Source organism: Sparus aurata, chromosome 13, assembly GCF_900880675.1.
Source record: "Sparus aurata chromosome 13, fSpaAur1.1, whole genome shotgun sequence".
NCBI lineage: Eukaryota > Metazoa > Chordata > Actinopteri > Spariformes > Sparidae > Sparus > Sparus aurata.
In genome coordinates this window covers 27,847,497-27,870,652 of record NC_044199.1, presented here as the reverse complement: position 1 = coordinate 27,870,652, position 23,156 = coordinate 27,847,497, and the positions used below count along the sequence as shown (strand labels likewise).

General features: G+C 38.1%; 1 protein-coding gene across 2 annotated transcripts; it reads right to left on the bottom strand.

The window, feature by feature from the left end:
* Positions 1-1,195: 1,195 nt before the first annotated feature.
* On the bottom strand, positions 1,196-22,578 carry usp28 (ubiquitin specific peptidase 28). 2 transcript variants are annotated; one of them, XM_030439064.1, is made up of 26 exons: positions 22,420-22,578; positions 19,677-19,754; positions 18,126-18,246; positions 17,723-17,810; positions 17,044-17,206; positions 13,515-13,601; positions 13,194-13,331; positions 12,844-12,914; positions 12,678-12,754; positions 12,450-12,598; positions 12,211-12,338; positions 11,847-11,942; positions 11,600-11,773; positions 11,148-11,356; positions 10,270-10,340; positions 9,927-10,155; positions 9,463-9,798; positions 8,026-8,165; positions 6,899-7,186; positions 5,940-6,035; positions 5,101-5,279; positions 4,361-4,439; positions 4,097-4,176; positions 3,613-3,736; positions 3,124-3,322; positions 1,196-2,613 (listed from the first exon to the last, which is right to left on the bottom strand). In XM_030439064.1, exons 1-26 carry the CDS (start codon positions 22,462-22,464, stop codon positions 2,438-2,440), a joined length of 3,621 nt encoding a protein of 1,206 aa, XP_030294924.1. In that variant the 5' UTR covers positions 22,465-22,578; the 3' UTR covers positions 1,196-2,437. The 2 variants fall into 2 exon arrangements, with proteins under 2 accessions (XP_030294924.1, XP_030294925.1); XM_030439065.1 differs by having other exon boundaries at positions 19,677-19,751.
* Positions 22,579-23,156: the final 578 nt, after the last annotated feature.

Here is a 23,156-nt window from a genome sequence, read left to right as displayed (position 1 = left end):
TCTGACACCACAATGACAATTTCTAATATTTTCATGTAAACCTGGAAATAATCATTAAGTGTCAAAAGTAATTCTGTTATCATGCATGTATAGAGATTTTGGCAGTGTCAAATCCTGATTGGACTAAAGGTTTCTAGGGGGGCAGTGCATGGAACTCTGAAATGCTTTGCAGAAACGGGAACAGTTGTATCCAAAGCTCCATCAGGCAGATCCGCACAATCAGAAGATCAATACAACAAGCTCGTAATGCCAACAAGTTCACGAATAGACCGAGTTTGGCTCCTCTAACATGTAAATCTGTCTTCTTGATCCTACTGAAAAATGACTTCCAAATATATAAACACACGTATATATATAAATATATATATATATATATATATATATATATATATATATATATATATATATATATATATATATATATAGTGGGAGGTTGGCCAATCTCCATCCATGATCATAGTGACCATAGTTTCATTGAAACGTACTTACCAACCTTGTATTCTGGGGTTTAGCTTGTATTTTCAACATGATATCTTTACTACGTATGACTTTTGGGTACATTTTACAACACTGCTCATTTATGACCTTTTAATTTAAAGTTAATGTAACCTGTAAACTGTGATTTGTTGCTCTTTTCTGTACACGCGACATCTATTGCATGTCTGTCCGTCCTGGAAGAGGGATCCCTCCTCTGTGGCTCTTCCTGAAGTTTCTTCCATTGTTTTATTTTACCCTGTTAAAAGGTTGTTTTTTTTCCATCAACGTGAAGTTTTTCCTCACTCGAATTGAGGGTCTAAGGACAGATGATGTTGTTCACTGTACAGACTGTAAAGCCCATTGAGGCAATGTGATTGTGATTTTGGGCTATATAAATAAAAATTGATTTGATTTGATTTGATTTAATTTTGGACAACCACAGAACTTCATGGCAGAGATAACTAGGACATATCAGGCTTTGGCTCCACAGTTAGTAGACTGAATTCAATGTTAATTTTAGTCTTTCGGGGATTTTTAGCCTTAGAAAACTATTCAGTATTGCCAGCCTCGTTCTTTAAGTTATGCAAACTATTTCTCAGAACATGACGGAAGTGAATATACTGAAACTATTACCTAAACATAATGTCACAAACTGTGTTAGAAGAATGTGCAAGGCTTGCGACAGAGGTGAAGACAGCCAATAATAAAGGAGTACAGAAAGAATTTAAAATATTTATTGAGTATCATCACAGACTACAAGTGTAATACCAGTGAAATCAGCAGCCAGGAATGGCCATTAGAGTAGCTCCAAGTAGCCGTCCTGAAAATCCTGATTCATTCATTCTTTCATTCATTCATTCATGATACTGCATTGCATCTGGGACACAAGATAAAAGACTTCATCTCTTCATGTCAACGTGTTTACATGGTTTACAAAGAACCCTTCAAAAGGGGAGAAAAGGCACATCAGTTGAGAGAGGTGTTGTCCATCAGGGCACTGTTAACATAGAAGACTTGTGACTCATAGTTCCATCTGAGCACGCAGCAGCTCTTTTAAAAGTGGCACACAATGCCTGCCGTTAATATTTCTATGCATAATAACACTTAAAATATCTATCGTTCTCGTGTCACCTACATGTAAAATTCCCTAGAATTTGTTTTGGAAAAATACAAAGAAATATAAAACATATATTTTAAAAAAGCTCATAAACAATATTTGTTGCTGTGCAATACAAATCTAGTGTTTTTTCAGCCCTGTATAGAGACCTTAGTGTGTTTACACTGCTCTGCAACACAACAATAAAACCCTACAGTCCATTCAAGGAGTTGAGTGACAGTCCAATCATTACCAGAAACTAAACTTAACAAGTTTGCCGGCCAGTACAATACGTCCATGTCTGAACTTTTTAGAGTGCCAATCAGAGTTTTAAGCTTCTGTGTTCTCCTGCTGATGGAATAATTGTTCAGCTAGCGAGTGCAACACAGATGAGAAGCAGCTTAAAGCTATATAAACTGTTCTCAAAACGCATTTTCAGGGAAAAGTTCAGAACCACGTCAAAGTACAAGAACCTGCCATGACAGTTGGTAATGTGCTCTTTGAAATGTCTATGTAAAGGATGTATTCAAAGTTGAAGAGAATGTACAGTGCTACCTTTAGGGCCTCCTTTAGCATAACCTGCTGCTGCTTTTAGGCCATGAGGATTTTTAAGCACTTTTAGTATTTTTTCCAAAGAGTTGGAGGTTGCTGATGGTGGTGGGTGGGCAATAAGAAGCATCAAAACTGTCTATCAATAAGAGCTTTTCTGCATGCTTTTAGAAGCAGTAGATTAAATGAAATAATAAATTGGCTTGGTAAAAACTAGACGCTGTCTCAACTCCATAGTTTTCCAGCACAGAACGATCCATCGCCCACATGACTTGCAGGCCAGACACACAGTTGTTATGGGTTTCATTGAGGGCTTTACTTAACAATGACGACTGACGTGTTGTGGATGGACTGCATGACAGCTGCAAGGCGACTGCACAGGTCGTGGGCCTGGCTGACATGGACTTTGGGTGGGTCTTTAAGAACTACTGCGTCAGCTGAACCATCCAGAACCCTGGGCAGAAACTCACCCAGCTTCACCTGCAAAGACTCTGAAAACACAAGAGGCCAGAAAAAATACAGCTGTTAATTTAATTTAGGCCTTGGTTTTAGTCAGACATTTGTTTAAGGTTTTTAAGGTTTATTAAAGTCTATTAAAGTCTTAAACTGCTTTAAAAAATGGCTTTGCAAATGTTTTATGAGTAAGTAAACTTATTGAACATGCTTATAAAGCCTCAGGAACACCTAATAAAAACTCTGTGGTTAACTTTAAGAATTGGATTTATGTAGGTTTTATGGTTAACTTTAGAACTTACAACAATTAGAAGTAAAAAGCAATTAGGAAAAATAATTGGCAAATAAATGTGGCAGAAGTGAAAGGCTCTGAATTCTTTCCAAAGCCACTTCATGTTATTTTTTATTAATCTTATGTAAACATGTATAATGTGGTATATATTCTTTGAAACCTAAATCCTCTAAAAAAAGTTTTTTTTTTAATTAATATCAGTTGACTGAAGATGGTGTTAAAAGATGTGCTGGTACATTAATTAATCTAATCTTACCAGCCATATCCTGGCCCAGGCAGCAGCACCAGTGACTGCGGATGCTCTCCATGGCGTCCCGGTCTTCCTGGGATAAAGAAGAGTCCCGGCTCATCAGGTGAAGGCAGGGGATGACTGCCTCGTCCATGATGGCGATGCCCTCCTCCACATTGGTCTCCTCACCGCTGCAGAACAACCGTGATGCGCTTTCATTCAGTGACTGTATTGTGAATGTTGGGAGGAGAAGAAGATATTAAAGGTTACTTACATGAGCATTGTTCGTGCATAGAAATTATAATCAGATTATTTTTTATAATCACATTTGTTTTCTTTTATATTTATTTTCATGGAGTGAAAGTTACATTTTTATATTGTTACTTTTATAAAATAACTTTTTATTGATATTTGAATCTTTCTGCAGAAGGATTGAGCTTAGTGCTTTCACGTTTCACGGTAATAACACTGAAATCTGAGGTTGCACACTCTGACTGTAAGACCAGCCTTACTCACAGTGAGGCATTTCCTTCTGTAGCCTGCAATAAGAGACTTGTCAATGCCACGTTTCTCTCCGTTCTTCAGCAGCCTGGCGTTCGTATCATACGCATGAGCCAGGTAGGTCAGAGCCTCCTGCATCCTGCAGCGCACACACACATCAGCAAATGTCATCATGTCATTCTCTACGTAAACAGCAGTCCCACTATTGGCAAATCAGTAAGAAACACCTCTTTAGCAATGTAAACCATGCATTGTAAGAGGGTAAAACACAGATGTTTAAAATTCTTAGGCTACACAGAATTCAGTCAGAGTGGTAGTTAGTAGTATGTGCTCTTTTTCTTGCTCTTCTCTTCACATTAGCAGCTATGTTTACTTGGTTATAGGCTCATTTTAAGAGTATTTTCCCTGTTTTACGTGCAGTATTACGATTAAAGCTTTCTGAACCTTCAGTGATCAAGTATCTCTGAAGTAGGTGTGGTGGTGAACGTCAGACACCTACTTTCCATGCTGGTAGTGCTCCAGGCCAGTCAGCAGGTAGACAAACACTGTCCTGAACAGCCTGTAGTCATCATGCCACTGCTGTGATAGAGCACAGAACACAACTAACTATCACTTCATTTGCTCTCTGCTGTGCTTTCAAATGCCTGATCACATTGTGGAACTTAAAGCAATCAATGACGGAGACAGATTAATATGCATTTAAATTATTACAAAGATGAGAGAAAATAAATAAAATAAGGCAGGGGTAAGCTTAAGACAATACCAGGTATTCATCCATATCCATGTCCTCTGGCTTGATGAGGCGCAGCTTGGATCGTGCCTCCCTCATGATACTGATGGCCCTGCATGTACAGAGACGACATATGAATGCTTTTAACTAGGGCTGTATAACTAATAGAAATATGATCAAAATCACATTATAGCCAAATGCAATAAGTTAAGGGGCTGTATTTTTTTGATAAAGGTGAAATGTGTCATAATATACCACTAAAGTTAAGCATTGTGCTTGAAAGTGTCCCAGCCTCACACATCAATTTCTTTATAGTTTTTCAGTTAAAAATAAATGCAAACATGTCCATTGCCCATACAAGCTTGACTCAAATCATGATCACAATATAAGCCATAATATTTGTTTTACATATCATTCAGCCATTTAACTTACTTGATACACAGTCATTTTCCCTTCATGCTGCAGGTCTCTGCTCTGGGCACTAGATGGCAGCATAGGTATGCTGTCTGGTCTAATGTATTCTTCTACATGTCACCTTACTTACTCCCGTACTTATGCTATGTGTACACACGATAACGCCCAGACAGAAACTTCTTGAATATTACCAGTTTTCTGATAAATCAATTTATCTGTCTGCAAATCCCTTTTGCCCTCCAACTTGTTTTAATATAAAAGTCAAACAGATTTTTCTCCTTAATCTTTCAGGAGTTTGTCATCCACTTCTTTTAGTCATCGATTCATCCAGGGACCACTTATTTGTTAAATGTGTGTACCTCTCATCGAAGCTCAGGTTGCGGTCAGTAAACTGCTCCAGCAGTGTCCTCTCAATGATGCGATTCGGTGCCTTGTTTTGGAAGAAGTAAACCAGAACGTGCTGCAGACGAGGGTCCTCCTGGGGTGTCGTCTCCTCCTGGGAGAGTTCATACAAGCGGGAATACTCCTCGTGGAAGGCCTGAGGAAACATTGGGAAATCATCTCAGATTTAATTATATTTAGATTTTTCGGAATGCTCAGAGTTGATGAAGTGCTTAATAGATATATTTACAAAAGTGAAGACAGCCTAACATTCTTCATCCATAAAAGATCAGTAAAGTAAAAAAAATTATAATAATAATCAGAAATATATGTTAATAGTAAATGATGACTCTGGGCTTTTCTTTGTTATTTTCTGAGCATTGTTTGTATTCTATTTCAATAAAATGTGGGGAGTTTTTAATTTTATGAATCAAAAGTCATGTTTACAGTCCTCTTCTTGTTCTATAATTTGACATTCCTACATTTAAAATATTTCATAACAAAAGAATCCTTTATCATTAATTTATTGAAATAAATCTTTAGGAACCTTGTAGTCCACTGATGATTACTATTAATACAGTTTATGCTGCATATCATTATATATTCCTTGTAACCAGCAGGTCCCTCAAAACATTTTAATATTTTTACGTTTATGCTGTGATTCCAAGACACGTGGCATAAAGAGGTCATTTTTAGCTGCTCCTATCAAATGTTTTATGTGGTCTGGCAAAAATATTTCAGTGAACATGGTATTTAAAATGAATTTGTGCAATGTAGGATTACTGTGAGATGTGATAATATCCCTCTATGAGCATACCTTGATGAGGCCAGCCTCAGGTCCTTCCTTATCAAAAATTTGCCTGGCCTTGGCAATGGCTAGAATGACACCTTGCATAGCTGGAGTCAGCATCATCTAGGAATTGAATATAAATTAATAAAGAGGACAAATAAGAGTTATTACAACACCAACTGGGCAGCAAACAGAAAAACTAACAAAACAAAGTATTTCATGATGTCTGTGTTAAGATGCTGAACAGTTTAGGGCTGCACTACATTCCCACATGCTGATATGCTGATTGTGTCTGAGGTGAAAAATATTCTTGAAGCAAAGTAAGGAAATACCGCAAGAACAGCATCATTTGAATGTGCCTCAAAATGAGCAGCAGAATGAACAAAATTGTAAATTTGTAATTTATAATGTCAGTGTTTCAGTGTTCAGAAAAACTGGAGGACAAAATTGGATAAATGTTTAATTGATGTTAAACTATTAATCAATCAAGTGGTGTTGTAAATTCACAATCAGATGTGAAACATTGTGGCAAGTTCGAAGCAGCATTCACAATTTGATATATCTGTGTGTTGAAATACCAATGCATTAAAGACTCAGGATACACAAATCCTGTCTAAATTTCAAGGCTTGGGATGGACTGATTATTGGACTTGCTGATTATTGGGGTCAATAAGCAGCTTTTTTCTGATAATCTGTGCTGGTGTTTGTTTTTCATCCAGTTGAAGATACAATTAATTAATCTTTAAAGTCCTATTTTGTCTCTGATGCAGCAACTGTTCTCTGTCTGTAGTCACCAGTCTGTGGTCTCACTCAATTACTCGCCCACAACACTATCTGATTGGCTACATGTCATGAGCAACAGCCAGTCAACACTGAATAATTTGACTCTGTAAAGTAACTAGTAATTTAGGTTATGAAATACATCGAGGGAAAATATCTAGTAGTCTAAAAATGGAATACATTGTCTCATTATGACACATACTCACCTCTTCATTATATCCATCAGCATCAGCTCTGACCATGATCCGGCCCACATTCGGGATCTCCACTTCAGAGACCTCGTTCTCAGTCTGTCTCTGTCTAACTGGGACCTCCTGCTGCTGCAGCTGTTGCTGCTCCTCATCCTCCTTCTGCGCTTCATGTTCAGGAGCTTCTCCAGAAGCCTCTGGCTCGTCTTGAGCTGGAAGGCTGAGGCCTGCAACCTTTGTGTCGTCTTTCTCCTCATGGAGGTCAGATGCAGCCTGATTATTAAGCTCTGCTTCAGGGCCAGGAGTCTGCAAGAAAAAAGATTTAAAAAGATGCCTTCAGTTAATCCATTATACCTGCTTATCCTGTTTAGGGTCTTGAGAGCCTTGTATGTAGAAGTGCACCTATACAAATTTACACCTCTACACACCTGTGGAGAAAATATATCAGGAAAATGTCAGCCTTAACAGAGAACACAGCACGTTCTCTATTTTAACTCCCCTTTCCAACGGTGAGAGTGTGAAATTCAAAATGGCTGCTTGTATCCAGTCAAAAGCTTGGCCTGATTATATGTTGTCAGGTGGGTCAGCAGACATTGCAGCTTCAGACATTTGATACAATTAATACAATTAGGAAGTAACATTTATCAGCCGAGCTACTGATATATCAAGAGGACAGAAATAGTAAAGAAGTGGTTTGAAGTAATTCCCTTATTAACCAGTTTATTTAAAGTCATCACTGATACTCATACTCAGAGGAATATTGAACAGCCCACAACAGAGCTGATATTTATGAAAACTTATAATCAATCACCCATTATAATGTTTCACTCTGTTGATTTTTCAAGCTTTAGGTTGACTGAACTGGTGTTTCTAATATTTTGACCAGATTGACACCCGAGCACTAAAAATAATCATGTGAAATAATATGACATGCCTGAACACGCTACTGACTATTACACAAATTATTTGATAGCTGTAATCACCCCTGACCCTTATTCTATTGAGACATTACTCTACACTCTGACATTAAGCCTGTATCTCCATCACTATGCTAAGTGGTGAAATAGGACCCTTGACCCACATGTACACACTCAAATGTGGCCTAGAATTTCTGACCCATATTATACAGACGGGGACTTGCCCACCTGACTCTGAAGTTCTTTCTCAGCTGTGGTGGAGCTTTGGTCCGGAGCCAAGGTGTCACTGACTGCTGTGCTGCTGGTGTCGTCTGACTGGCAGCCAGGGCTCTGTGGTGGTGGTGCTGGTGGCGTTACCTCTGGTTCCTCTAAGGTCAAAAAAAGAGAGAAGAGAGGTTGTGAGTGCGAACACAGACTGTTCAGCAGGTACTTGTATTTACAGGACATATAATAGCTACGTTATCATGTACTAAACGATTTTTCTAAACATAAAAATTACAATTAATAACAGAATTGTAATACAAGATTTCTAGCATTTCCAACTTCCAGGTCAGATAAATCTTTTTAAACCAACAAAGCTCCGGACAAATTTAATCACTATTATTGGCTAATTATAAGCAGAGATTGGAGGTTCTGTTTTAGTGATGTTGCACCGACCATTTGGCATTTTCCCAGTACAGAGTGGACATGCACAGGTGGGAGGTTCATTCAAATGTGGCAACACAAAGTGAGATGTGGATATTTTGGTACTTAATTACAAAACTAACTCTGTCTTTATCATGCCTACAATATACAAGCAAAAGAAACAACTTTCAATGGACCCAGATTCTAAAAGACCCTTTTTTATAAGATTACATCTTATGCGCTTATCCATTTTTTGCCATAACCATTTTCCCAAGATAACAGAAACACTAATATATATAATACATAAATATTTTAACTGGAGTAAAACTGAAACTGTATTTGTTCTCCAAAAGGTTAAAATTTTGTGTTATAATTCATGCATTCTGTATTTTGATATCCTCGTGGTAAATTATATTTAGGAAGATAGTTATGGAAAGGATTATTTTTTCCCTCTGTCTTATGAAAAACATATACACTAAATTCTGGACCAAGTGGGTCAAATATGCCCGATTTTGTGGAGTATCCAATTAATGACTTTTCAACTTCCCTCAGACTTACATTACTTTTGAGCTTTATCTCTCCATAAGCGTACACAATTCCAACATTTTGTAAAAAATCAATGAATTGCAGTATTAAAGATACTGCCCTTATTTTTGTAATATAAACTACAGAACCGGAAATACATGCTTTTGGCTTAAAATGTGCTAAAGTAGTTTAAATTCACATTTATTTACAATAGGGCTGAATGAAAACATTTGACAGATGAGTCAAGATTTTAGTAAGAAATTTTGACATTTAATTTCACTGAGAAAAAACATAAAAAATTATGCTAAATAATTGATTTTGGTTTATTTGATTTCTGTGATTTGTAGGCCTGGGGCACCTCAATAATCCTAATTCACAGTGGTCGTTAATAGGTGTTTTTTAAGCCTATACAAATGATTTTGACTGATGATCATTAGTCTAAAAATATTACCAAATAAGCTGTTAAGCTTTTAAAAACCTTGCCCCATTCCCTTTTCTCCATTAACTGCTATAGACCTTCAGGCTTTTCTTTCTGATCAGGCTCCACATCCTTCTCTGCTTCTGGCTCTGGTTGTGGCTCTGAAGAAGCTGTCTGGTCAAGCTCTTCATTGGATGGTCCAGACTGGGGCGCTGGCTCAATTGGTGCTTGATCTATGTTGTCTGCACTGGGATTTGTGGGCTCTGCAGATGCTGTGGACTCTCCCTGTGGGGTTGCTGTCTGGCAGAACTGCTCTTCCCATTCACTGAGCTCCTGCTGGAACCAGCGGTTATCTTCATGGACATAACGTCTGAGGACGGGCGGCAGGGAGTCCATGCCATGCAGCACTTGGCCTGTCTCATCGTCTGTGTCATCTGAGTGGATGTGGGACAGTGTCAGTTATTAAATTAAAAGTGCTTTAAACTTTGCAACTTTACTTATCAAGATTAAGCTAATCAGATCATATCAAACCAAATAACTGAAAAATCACTCAGAGATCTACCTGTAATAAGGTTGGGTATTCTGTCATCTATGTACATCAGGCAGTAGGCACTGGCGTTGGTCATGCCCCCATATGAGTCTCGTTCAAGTTCCTCCCATGACGACTCAGTGATGCTTATATCATTGTACTTCATCCAGCGCTGGTTGGCATGGTCGTAGATGTAGGCCCAGTAATGACCTGCTGACGCCTGGCCTTCATGGACGAGCACTGCATGGAGTCTGTAGGGTACCTAAATAAAAGGATGATATAGAATGGGACTCCAGCTATACAAAATACTGAAGCACTACAATATTCAGAGTGAATTGCTGGTTGTAAGACTGAATTAGGTGAGTGTATGTCTCACCTGGCAGAGGCTGTTGTTTGCATACATGCCCTCAAGCATCTGACTGAGCTTGTCAATGCTTGCCTTTAGCTCTGGCAAAGTAAAAACACAAAATTAAAACACAACATTTAATATACATATACAATTGGAAATTTTATATTTCTTTAACCTAGTTTTTGTCCGGATATGGAAAAGTTAGGAAGAGGACAATGAATTCTAGTATTCAAGTCACAGGTATATGATTGATCGAGCTAAGAGACAAAAAAAAATTAAAAATCCATAGCTAAACCCAATATTTACATTGATAAACCAGATATTTTGATAGGACCACATGAAGAAGCACAGTAGAGCGTCTGTTTTTGGTAAGTCCGGGGTTCACTGCATTTTCAGTTAAGAATGACAACTTTCTGCATAATCTGTCATTCAGAATCTGTCAGTAGCTTTATTTGCATGTAGCAGCCAAAACAAACTCACGGTTCATATATTTGGATTAGATCAGAATTAAACACAATACAAGTTGTAGTGCTCTGGGCTCTGTGTAGGCCCTCTCATTCACTGATATCACTGATGCTCAGTAGGTGGGTATGAATGATTTACTGAATGGTTTCAATCAACCGCTGCAGAGAGAGTTTGTGTACAAACCATGCCTATTCATAAGATGTCCAGTCTGAATGCTTACTTTTGATAGTCCATAAAAGTTAACACAAACCTGGCACAGGAATATTACTTCCTTAAAGAGACTTCCAGTATGTAGTAACTATAAAGCCAACAACAGAATCCATAATGCTAAGTTAGTTTAATCATACTAAGACTAATATACTCTTCTAAAGCAATCTTATTCAATCTGAATACAACAACATATGATTGATGCATTTACTCTGTTATATGCATTAACATACCATTTATGTCGTTCTCAACTTCTGTCCTCCAACGCTGTAGGCAGGTCTTAACAAAGTGCAGCTCTTCTTCAGTGATGCTGTGAGGGGCTGGGTGAGGTGGGCTCTCGATGGGGAGTCTGCACTGGGTGAAGGGCTTGTATATGGGGGTACGCTGGCAACTAGAAAGACTCGAAACCATGCTCTCTGAGGAGTCTGTTTCTCCAGGTTCACTGAGGAAAGCAAGGAAAGCATTGAAGATAGTTTGGTTACAGATCCAGGGTTTAATTACAGAGTAAAAAGATATAATGTAGGGCTGTTTTTCAATTCAATCACCAGTGTTATCAGTAGGCATGTGTAAAAATATCATTTACTGTATAGTATTCAGTGAATGATATACCAATGTGTAGTATCCATTAGTCTTTGATCAGAGGCCACTGCTTATGTACAATTATCTGGTCCTCTGTGTACTCAACCTGTTTTCTTTGGAGCTGGGGTCATCAAGGGGGTGGCTTGCTGCAGTCGGTGAAGCTGGTCTCAGATCTTCAGCTGGGGAAACACTTGTGGGCTTGGTGGTAGCAAACTCCAGCACAAATTGCAACATATCAGCCAAAGGATACTTGGTAGGTCCGGACCCATAGTTTTTGTAGCTGTGAATAAAGACAGGATCCAATGAATTTAGAATTATCTCTGAAAAGTTTTAAAGCTGTAGCAGAAACTTACCACTCAAGTTTCTGTTGAAGGGCTGCAAGTTGATCCTTGAGTTTTTTCACTTCTCCTCTCCTCTCATGAGTCTCTTTTATGTTTTTGTGAAGATATCTGTTCACATATAAATCAGGCATTAACCAAAATATATCATGGGTTTAAGATTTAAACAGACATATAACTGGCTATTATTTCTTTCTCTCTACAATGTTAGTACTAGAATTCTGAGTTTAAGAATTAAGTTTGCATACATTTGTGAGACAATCATTCTGAATATTGCTGCAGCATACATCCTTTACCCCTATGCCTGTTGAAGCATGTTGAACATGCAAATCTGAATAAACTTGCATGTCTATGATTGTTTTATGCGCACAAAGCTCACCTGTCCATATAAACTATTTGTGGGAACTCAAGTTTCTTGTGTATCTTTTCTGGACGGCCAAGCTGGGTGTTGAATTCAAATCTAGACAGTTCAAATGTCAAGACTGGTGGTAGCTTTTTGAACCATCTCTGCAAAGAAGAGAAAATACAACTGTCTTAGTGAAGCATCACATTGCAAAAACACTGAAATAACCCTATACATAGTAACTCTACTGTTAGTCAGTTGATGAAATAATTCACCTCACGGCCAGGTGTGACGCTGTGATCTGAATGTAGTGACTCAATCTCCCTCTCAACCATGGCACCCTCTAGGCATTCATCCAGGTTGTTGAAGCCGTTGACTTGCAGGGGATACTGGCCAAACTGCTCAATATTACACAAAGTCTTACCTAAACACAGTGATGGGAGTGAGTGAGAACAGAATTCATGTTGATTGTTGCTATGACAGAAACTCAACAAAACTCATACCCTCATGTCTTCTTTCTGTCACGAAGGTGCCATAGAATAGCTGGACCATGGGGTTTTGTTTTTTGTCTTCTGCATTACTGACAAAAACGACATGAAAAACTTATGTTATTTAGTGCACAAATAGAAAACAGTCCATGAATGTGGATGACATCACCATTTAACTTACTTTCCATTGGCTGACAGCTGAAATGCATCCTCTAGCCAGTCGAGCAGTTTGTGGGAAAACTCACTGACATCCTGGAATAAAGACATTAGAAACAAATGTCAAAACCATCTCTAGCTCTTGCCTCGTGGTCAAGGATAAAATAAGTGGTGTAGCTGTAATATTAAAGGATAAAGTAAGGGCCGAGAATCACCATGTCTATGAGTTCCATCTTGACCATGGAAACAACAGTTTGACCAAAGACAATCTTAACTAAAGGTGAATCTATCCACAGGATACCACACATTCTTATGTATCTACAAAATTCTTGAAACAGACCTTAAGTTAAGATTTTTTGTGTTGCACTGTTGTACCTGTTGAGCCTCACTGGTCCTGAAGGCATCTCGCAGTAACTCCACTGCAGCAGAAGGATCCACAAACCTGCGAGTGGAGCCCACCATGAGGGCAAACAGACAGCGCAGCTCCTGCATGAAAGCTATGTTCCGCTTGTCCTGTTAACAAACGGCCAGAGTCAAACTTCATCCCCTTTACACTTTCCCATAACAGCTATGTTTATATTGACAGAAAATCTCCACAGCTTGTGTATAATTAGGTCTGCTGTAAATGGCAGTGGTGGAGTAGCCCGCTGTTGTTTGGATAGCACTTGTATGTGCTGGTGACAGAAGTTTACTCACAGAATGACTCTTGCACTTCTCCAGCACTCGCTCGGACAGATGGTAGTTGAGTACCAGCCTCCTGAACACAGGCAGGTGGAAGAGTGACTGCAATAAGACAATAAAACAAGGCAGGGTCAAATGGGAAAGATTACCAGCTGGCAGTGGTCCTGCATGGCATTGTAGTGGTTATCATTTAAGAGACATGGCCATATGCAAAATACAGTATGTTCCTTGATCAACACAGAAAACTGTTCCACATGCTGAAATCCACACCTGCAAATGTCCTGCTTCCATTTCACACACGTGTATATCCACATGTACCACACTGATAGTTAAAGAGGAGACACTAAAGGTGAACAGGGTGCCAAATATTATAACAAACATTAGCCCGTTGATAACTTACATTAAGACAATTATTTTGTGTATTAGAACTTTCAGAAATTCTATGTTTAAATAAGCAAGTGTCAGCAGCCAAAGGACAATTTCACACAATGAGTGCTGGGTTACCATCAGCATTAAGCATCAAGTCGAAGTTCAGCCAGATCATAATAAATACTGTAGGTCTTGCGGCCTTCTCCAATCAAATGAATGGGTTGCAGATTTAAGTCTGACGACATATTTAACCCTAATATTTTATAAATTAAAAATGAAGTAACATGAATTAAAAATCTGGATTTTGAAAAATATGATCATTAAAGAAAAGTTGGATGATTTCTCCATAAGTCACATATTAGATAAAGAGCAGCATTAGGCCCTTCACCATAGATAGATACTTTATTTATCCCGAGGGAAATTCAGTTTCTCAGCTGCACGATAGACATCATCATTCAACAACAAGACAACAGATCATAAAATAAGTGCATAGAAAGGATAGTTAAGAATAAAGAAATTCAACTCAGTCGTGGTGGTTGCGACCAAAGTCAAGTTCCGTGAGTTAATAAGTTATATGAATGAGATATAATCAAAACTGTCTGAAGCATTAATCAGACAAAATATTTCCTTTACCTTCAGGGATATGACATAGGAGTCGGTAGTGTCTCCGCAACATTTAGTTCCGGGTTTTCTTGTACTTTTAACATTTTTTATTTTACACACTTTGTTATAAGATACTTGTGTTCCTCACGATAAACGTAACACATTAATACCAGTCAGATACTCTTATGTCATGTGCAGTATTGAGTGGAGCTTCTCAGCACTTATGAATATCTTGATATATATTTCCATTTGAGTAGGAAATTCAATTATGGCTTATCTCGGTTTTACTGTAATTCATACCACGAATGATAATAGAGGGAATATGAGCTGACAACTGAATCATGTGGTCACTCAGCTTCAATCTGATAGCTTAATTACTTTTTTAAAGGGAAGTAGACTGCTTTATCAAGAGCCAGGCTCTGCTGAATCTACGACAGTTTAATTCTAGCTCACAGTATCAACACCAGCAAAAAACAAACACCATTTGTATTCAAACAACACTGCCTCATTTTCCCATCTCTTCTCCCAGATAATAACCCCTGTCCTTTGGGGGTTTGACTTCTAAATCAATGTAGAAACATATCTGGGTTCAACAAGAGACAAACAATCACTGTCTGCTCTCTCTCCATTTCAGGCTTAGATGAGGAAGTATACTGCTCACTCCATCATCACATCACATGCTATTTAATTATCCACACTGTGCATCTAAATGAGGGCTCCAGTTTCTGCCTAGCCACCTGATACTTCTGACTATTCACTGGAATGGATTTGCAATAGAATTAGCAGCTCAGAGAAATACTGTATGTTCTCTTCTGGCAAAAATATGCCCACACCTTTTTGTTTTCTTACTGATTTTTGTTTTTTTCCTGTTTCTCATAACTCTCTCAGGATATATAAAATTGGTAAAACAAAAAGTTTGACGGGAGATCTCTCTGTAGTCACAGACTTTCTGCTGTCAGTTCAACAACATGTCTGGTGCTGAATTCATTGGGGATATCATTATAAACCAAGGTAGAGAAACTACAGAGGAACACTAATGACTGAACCACCCTGATTTTAAAGTGGAAAAAGAATCAAAACTATGTTACAGAGATTGCTTAAAGCCAAAACAACATTTGCTAACTACATATAAGGTTTGACACCTCTGACAGACTAAAGTTAGAAATCTTAGAAGGGAAACTGGAAGTCTGTTAATGTTTGTTAAGCCAAGAGAGAGGGAGCTATTTTAAGATTTACCAGCTGAGGATGTGAGACACTGATAGAACAGGTGGACATTTAGAATGAGATTAGTGCACCTACAGCAACAGACTGTAGTTAGGTGTTCACTATGCAGATGTTAACGTTTCATTTTCTGTATCCACATGTTTTTAAACATGACACATCAGTTATAAACCTAACCAAAATTTACATTTAGCAGACCAAAGCTTATGTCCAAAGCGCCTTTCAGTAATTCATTCATACACTGATGGTGGTGGCTGCCATGCAAGGTGCCGACCAGCACATCAGGAGCATTTTGGGGCTCTGTATCTTGCCCAAGGACAATTTGACATGCAGACCAGGGGAATTGAACCAGTGACCTTCTGATAACAAGACGGTGGCTCTACCCCGATGCGCCTCCGCCCCCAATTCAACATCAAATGCTTTCAAATGTTGATGGTAACTCTTTTACAAAAACTGTGCAAATTTCAACTGCCTCGTACTGTATATCTACATTCAAACAAGCATCCGGTTTCCGAAGTCAAAGACAGAAAGCCAGATCCTAAATGAACACAAACAGATCTCTGTGCACTGGTTGGGTTAAGAGAGACATATGGGTACCGATGATGAACTTTTGTTTTTTTTATGACAAAATATATACTACTTGTTGTTATTAAATTCTCAAATAACAGAGTCTTAAATTGAATATCACTAAACTGCAACTCATTGCTATATAATTACCGCAATCCAAGCTTTGAAAAATACTCTGCAAGCTCCCTTACCTATGGATAGCTATGTATAAATAAGGATTGTCATTACTTGAACAACTCTAGCATAATAAGATATTTATCACCTGCAGCCTATGAGGCAAAAAAACCCCTTCATCAGCATATATTTAAAATGTAGTGCAATACGTTGTCTGAATTGCAATATAGTTAAGTATTCATTTTAGTACTATTTTCGAAACTTCTTTATTACATTATATAACAGTTCTATTCCAATTTAGCCATTTTATATTTCTACTGATTTTTATATACAGTATAAATATCAATGATTACAGATTTTAGTAACATCTACATATCTTATTGCGTTATTTGAAATTATTGATCAAATTGCAAGTGATAATGATATCTAAATAGATTTTTATGAAAAAGCATGTGCGGTTGTTATTTGTTTGCTCCATAATGGTCAGAAATGGCCCAATTTTGGTCTGTTGTTTTTTAATTTTTATTAAGAATGAAGAAGGGCACTATGAGCACCGTTTGACCAACAAACAGCACCCATGTTGTGGGGATGAAATTTGAATGATGAATTCTAAATTCTATCCCTGATGCTGATGAATTTGATGTAACTATTCAGCCTTCTCTTTCCTCACCTGAATGACAGCACTGAACCAGCAGGTGTTTCCAACATTGCGAATGCCCACAGGCCAGTCGTCCTGACGGATCCAGTCTGCAGGGCTGCACATTTCACTTTGGGCTTCACATCTCTTCCTTTTCATCCTCGCTGCATTCTCCTCTGCACTGGCCTCCAGAGCCCTGCGTTTAACCAAATTACCCATTTGAAAGCACCAATGTGATGCCTCTTTTGAACACAGGTTGGCTAGGTTAGATATATGATCCTGTGTGAAGGCTAAAAACGAACACCTTTATAAGTTATAGGTAAAATCACCGTAAAGTATCTGACCACAAGCGGGGCTGAAGCAAAATGAGAACACTATCTGGTGTTTAGCCATTATCATGAACACTATCCTAGTTAAGGCTGTTACCATGTTAACATTTAATTGCAAGCACAAAGTACAGCGATGGGAATGTCTATTATTTTTCACTGGAAACTTTTGTTTTGTGTGTTTTCATTCAGGATGAGTTGTGATCTGTAGAATTTGTTGTGTAATAATATTGCTATTAATCTTGGTTATAATCTAAGCAGTGCGTGAACCAGAGAATAAGAACGGAAAGAAAACAAGTTTTTCAACAATTCAGCAGATAATTATGAACCTAAATCTCAGTCACCTGTAACACAGAGGGATTTTATAAACAGCACGTTTCTTGTACCTGTTAAATTCCCTCTCCTCTTCCTGGGCATTGTGAGACTCCTGCAGGCTGAGTTCTATGGCAGTCTGCAGTTCATCTTTAGGAAGCACTGAAGCAACAGAAAACAACTGTTTAAAATAGTTTCATGGTCAATTTTATCAACAAACATACATAGCTCTTCATAAAAATAAATTATTCTATACCATACTGTTACTTGCACTCTTTCTGAAGAACACATACATGAAAGTGCTCCATTGCAACATTTCTAAAGCAATTTTGGACCCTCAAATGTCAGAAACAACAAACCTGTGTGTGAATGCCAGATGCTTCTACTTTAACAGGCAGGCCTCAGTATGCTTTAAGGCTTCAAACAAGGTAGTTGTTGCTAATATTTTTGTGAATGTTTGTTTTGTCCTCAGTGTACCTTTCTGGCCCTCCCAGGTCTCTCCAGAGGTCCCTGATTCCTGTGGTTCTCCAGGATCCTGAACCTCTGCAGGCTGGGTTGTCAGCAGTCCAACAGCATGTCCAATGTCACCCTGACTGGCCTTGAAGAGAAGGGCAGATATTTTGGATATACATGTATGTTCGTGTTTGCAGAAGTCTAACAAGAAATAAACAAATATTAAATACATACAAATGATAATAATGCACAATTCGAAACCAGCAGTACAAAAACATTTCTAATTTCGTATGGAAATGTGGGAGGATGTTCCCCTCCCAAACCCATGAGCTCCTGCTGTGTCTCTGCCAGCCCCTGGTGCAACAGGTTGGATGATGTCTGCACCACAGTCAGCCAGACTGTTTATTGAATCGTTTGTCTATTATCACTTTCATGAGATTCCTATTAACTCAAGCTCCTAGGGACTTTTCCGTCTGCAGTTGTGTTTTAAAACACAAACTGCGTGCCGGGGTGGAAATATGGCACCCTGTGGGGTCCTTTTAATGTTATCAAAGAGTCTTCCTTTAACATTAATTACACTTCAAGAACAGAGCAGAACAGTGAAGGCTATGTTTTTATATCCAACTAGCAGCATGGGTCTTGTGATGGATTTACATATTTAGTACAGATATTTTGTTCTCCACAGGAGGAAGTGTAACTGTCATCTCTTAACAAATTCATGCTCATAAGCTGACACAGCCAATACTATAGGTTACCCAAGACCATTTATCTCTGACACCATCCTCTGGTGAATGCACACCACAACTCTAAACTTAACTTTGTAATTTGTTTTTTTTGACAATCAGCATATAACTCTCACAGTGCTGTTAGCACAGTTAAGGTTAAGTTAAGGACGCTATTTTTGTCTTTATACAAATTTTTCTTTAATATACTTTAAACGTTTCTGTTATCAAGGTGGATAGGTAGACGCTATATCTGACTTCTAACTAACTGCAACTAAGCTAAACTCAGTGTGTTTAAAGTAATCTTATCAATAAGTTGTCTTATAGCATTCTGTTGAAATCACATATGTATTTAGCTATAGAAAATATCAACCATAAGGCCTTTTGCTCCTCCAGAAAAAATATGTTATAATGACTGATTTGTCCATTTTTCTTATTACTGTTTTTTGTTTAGGGCTGCAACTAAAGTTTATTTTATTTACAACTGATCTGTTGGTTATTTTCTTGATTAATAAATACATTGTTTGGTTTATAAAATGTCAGTAAATGGTGAAAACCAGTGTTTTCCAAAGTTCAAGAGGATGTCCTCAAATGTCTTGTTTTCATCCACAACAGAAGAGTGGGGAAAAAATGAAAATATAAATATTCAAGAAGTTTGAAAAAGAGAATTTATATTATATATATCATTGCAGCTAGTTCAGTATTTGAGAAGTAGCAATGCTGTGATCATGTTACACTTATTGGATAAAGGTCATTCATTGGCTTACGTTGTGGAAAAAATTACAACATACTACAAGGGAGACATCATCCACTGTCTTTTATCACAAAGCTGATAATAGAGTCAGGGTCTTACATTCAAAGCTCTGTAGAGAATCTGTGGGTCCTGGATGCCAGTGATTTCCCGTAGCTGGTTGATCAGCATTTCGCTCTGCTGAGGGAAAACAGTAGTTAAACTTGAGAGATCCTTCATGCACTGCTCCAGCCAAATTGTCCTTTGAAACATTCACATAGTTTGGGTTAGTGATGGGCTGGCATTTGACTTCAATTTGGACTGATCAAATGGACAAAACAGGCCACAAGAGTACAATCCAAAGCGTACAGTATGGGTTTGACAGGTAATCATTATAAAGACTCCCACATTGGCCCATGGACTGTTTTAAGTGACCAACTGGGGCCTATGTGGCACCTGAGGATAAAAAACAATGTTGGCCTCATTCTAAGCCTGTGACGCAGATGGGCAGACACACATGAGGTATATATGGAGAGGAAGGACAAATGTCCAAATGCCAGCCTGTCATGCCTAAATGAGGACCACATGTTGGCAGGGTCAGGACAATGGCTAAACAGAACACAGCTAAATTTGGTGGCTGGTATCACTTTATAATAACCATCATTAATAAATGGTACATTTATAGTTAATTGAGCTTTAGTAACTAGTCATTTCACTTTTAACAAACAATGAAATGCTTTGTAAACCATTTATTAAGCTATTGTTACGGTTTATTAACATTAGTTGCAACTTTATGATGGCCATCGAAATGTTTAAATATGAACCTCAAGTATTATAAACATCATTTGTAACTTTACAGAGAACAACGAAACAGTTTGTAAAGCATTTTGTTTGTTTACAGTGAAATAACTGTTAACTAAAGTTGAATTAACTATAAACTTCTATAAATGATGTCTGGCCCAGTGGCTTCACTTAACAGCATTAAAGAAAAAGTTTGAGATTTTTGAAATATTCTTAAAAGTATTTGCATTCTTACTAAGCATTAAATGAGAGACTGATACGACTGTCTTGTCTGTACAGCATATATAAGGACCACTTGCAAAGAAGCCAGTAGAGACTCCTGGGAATTACACGTCATGGCCAAGAAATAGTCAACAATCTCCAATAAAACAGCATATTGCAATTTAAGTTTAATAAACAAGACATGAACATGTTATTTTGTAAACTTCAGAGATGTGGGTAGGTAGAATCTGCAGAATCTGTCTTGTTGGACATTGCCAGACTAGCTGTTTCTCTCCGTTTCCGGTCTTTCTGTAAAATTAAGCTAACTGCCGGCTCGTGGTAGTTTCATATTTACTGCACTGACAAATAAGTGTATTTACAAATTGTTGAGTTTTTCTTTTAACACAGCTTATTGATAATACAGTTTAGAAAAGGGGGATTCTTTTATGAAATGTCACCTTGTGTTTGAGAAGTATCTTTGGCTGGAAGCTGACATGTTTTTAATAAACCTCCTTTAAATTAAACCCAAAACCATAAGTCATTTAGCAACCAATTTTGTGCCACCTCACCAAACATGCCAATGCCCCTTTACCCACATTTGAACTGGTAAACACAAACCCTCAAAAGCCATCATATGTTTTGACCTCACGGATGTAGACATGAGGAAAGAACTAACATAGGTCTGCTGAGTGAGTGGCACTATATTAAGCCTGCTACCCCAACAGCAGGTGGAAATGTCAGGGTATCTCTCTCTCTCTCTCTCTCTCTCACACCCACACACACATGAAGCCATGAGCAGGCTGACCAGACTTATATGGCGTCCAGGGGCTATCTGAGACCCTTTTGCTTAGCCTCTATTTTAGGCCACTGACATGGATAGCACAGGCTTCTGTTTATCATTCCACTCACCATGCCACCAGACATGAGCGACAAAGGCAGTGGGTGTCTCTCTCTCTCTCTCTCTCTCTCTCACACACACACATACAGATACACACACCTCCTGTGTCAATACCATACAAAAAAACAGAAGCAAACTATGATTTTAATGACATTTCGACAAAAATGTTCTCCATAGGGCTATATTAACGCTTACAGTTGGTCGAGAAGAACATCAGAATCTTGACTCAATGTACTGTCTGCTGGAATAGTTAATTTGGAAGGCCTACTGATGAAGCACTAGCCTACTCTGCTTGAATGGCAACACAGCAAAATAATGATTAGGTGTCAATGATACACTCATGAAACTGGAGAAACGTGGTTAACTTTTTACCAGCCAGAAGTAAAAAAACAAATCACATCTTTAAATAGCTTGTACGCCCATCTGTAGGCTCTTTATTAGAATACTTCATGTGTCGTATTGGACTAATAACTGATCATATCAGATTTATAAACATTTTCTCATCCTATTAACTAGATAAATTGCCCATCTTTTAACCCAATTATAGCTTAGCATTCGTTCAGCTATAAATAATAATAATAAAAAAAGAATTTAGCTAAAAAGCTTAAAAAAGCTTAGCTACTATAACTAATATTAGCTAGCTAGCTGCGATTGATCTTTTTGCCAAATCAGTCACAGCTAGCTAGTTACACATGGAAGGATGTCTTTTATTGAAATTAAAGGAGTTTGGTGTGTTTTACATGTGCCGAATTTAAAATATTTCCCTAAAATAATGTTTTATTTATTTTTTTCTTCTACTTTCTGTTTACACACAACAACACTTTGTTACTTTAAAATTCAGAATTTTAGTACAGGTTTTGGCATCACACAATAGAGGGGTTAGTGTCAACGTTAGTACTTCAGGCATTCCGCTGCAAACATGTCACTTGTTTCGTTAATATCGGTTCCGTCATCATTTGCGCTCACCGAGTTCGTTGAGTTATCTCCATTTTCAGTCTGTTCACCTCTCATTGCAGACAAGAAAAGACCCGAATTTCTTCCTGTTTTCCACAAATACTTTCTGCCCTGACTCCGAGTCAAACCACCTCCATCTGTCAAGCGCCGAGAGCGACCGGCCAGCTGCGCGCGCTCACCTGTCAAGGCACATGCGCGTGCGCTAGAGCGGCCGCTGACACGAACGCGCGCGCTCCCAAGACGTGACAGGCCAGTTCTTAATGTAATGAAATACTTCCGGTTTCTGTAACAGATTTAAACTGTTTCAACAGGGGCCAGTAGGCTTTCACAGCGTCTTTCTGCACTGTAAGGTTATTTCAGCTCCAATTGTTGCAATGTTTCCTGCAATAGAATGTTAAAATTTAATGAAATCGTTGTATTAATAGCCAGTTAGAGACCTAAATATGCAACACTGACAAGTAATTGATTTGTTTCTTTATTAACACTCTTAACAGATTACATTTCAGTAGTTTGGTAGTCTTTTCTCAATTTATATTTCATGTACTTATAGTAATGAATGCACTGGTAAAAAAGTAGAGTTATTACACCCTTACTGGTCATTATGGAGCACCACACCCATAATGTGAGCAAATACATTCAAATAATTGTGTAAAAATACCATAAAAAGCACATTAAATGTAATTTTACATTAATAATCCTGACCAAAGTAGTAGGCATGGCTGCTGCTCACAAGGTAGAGCGTTACTTCA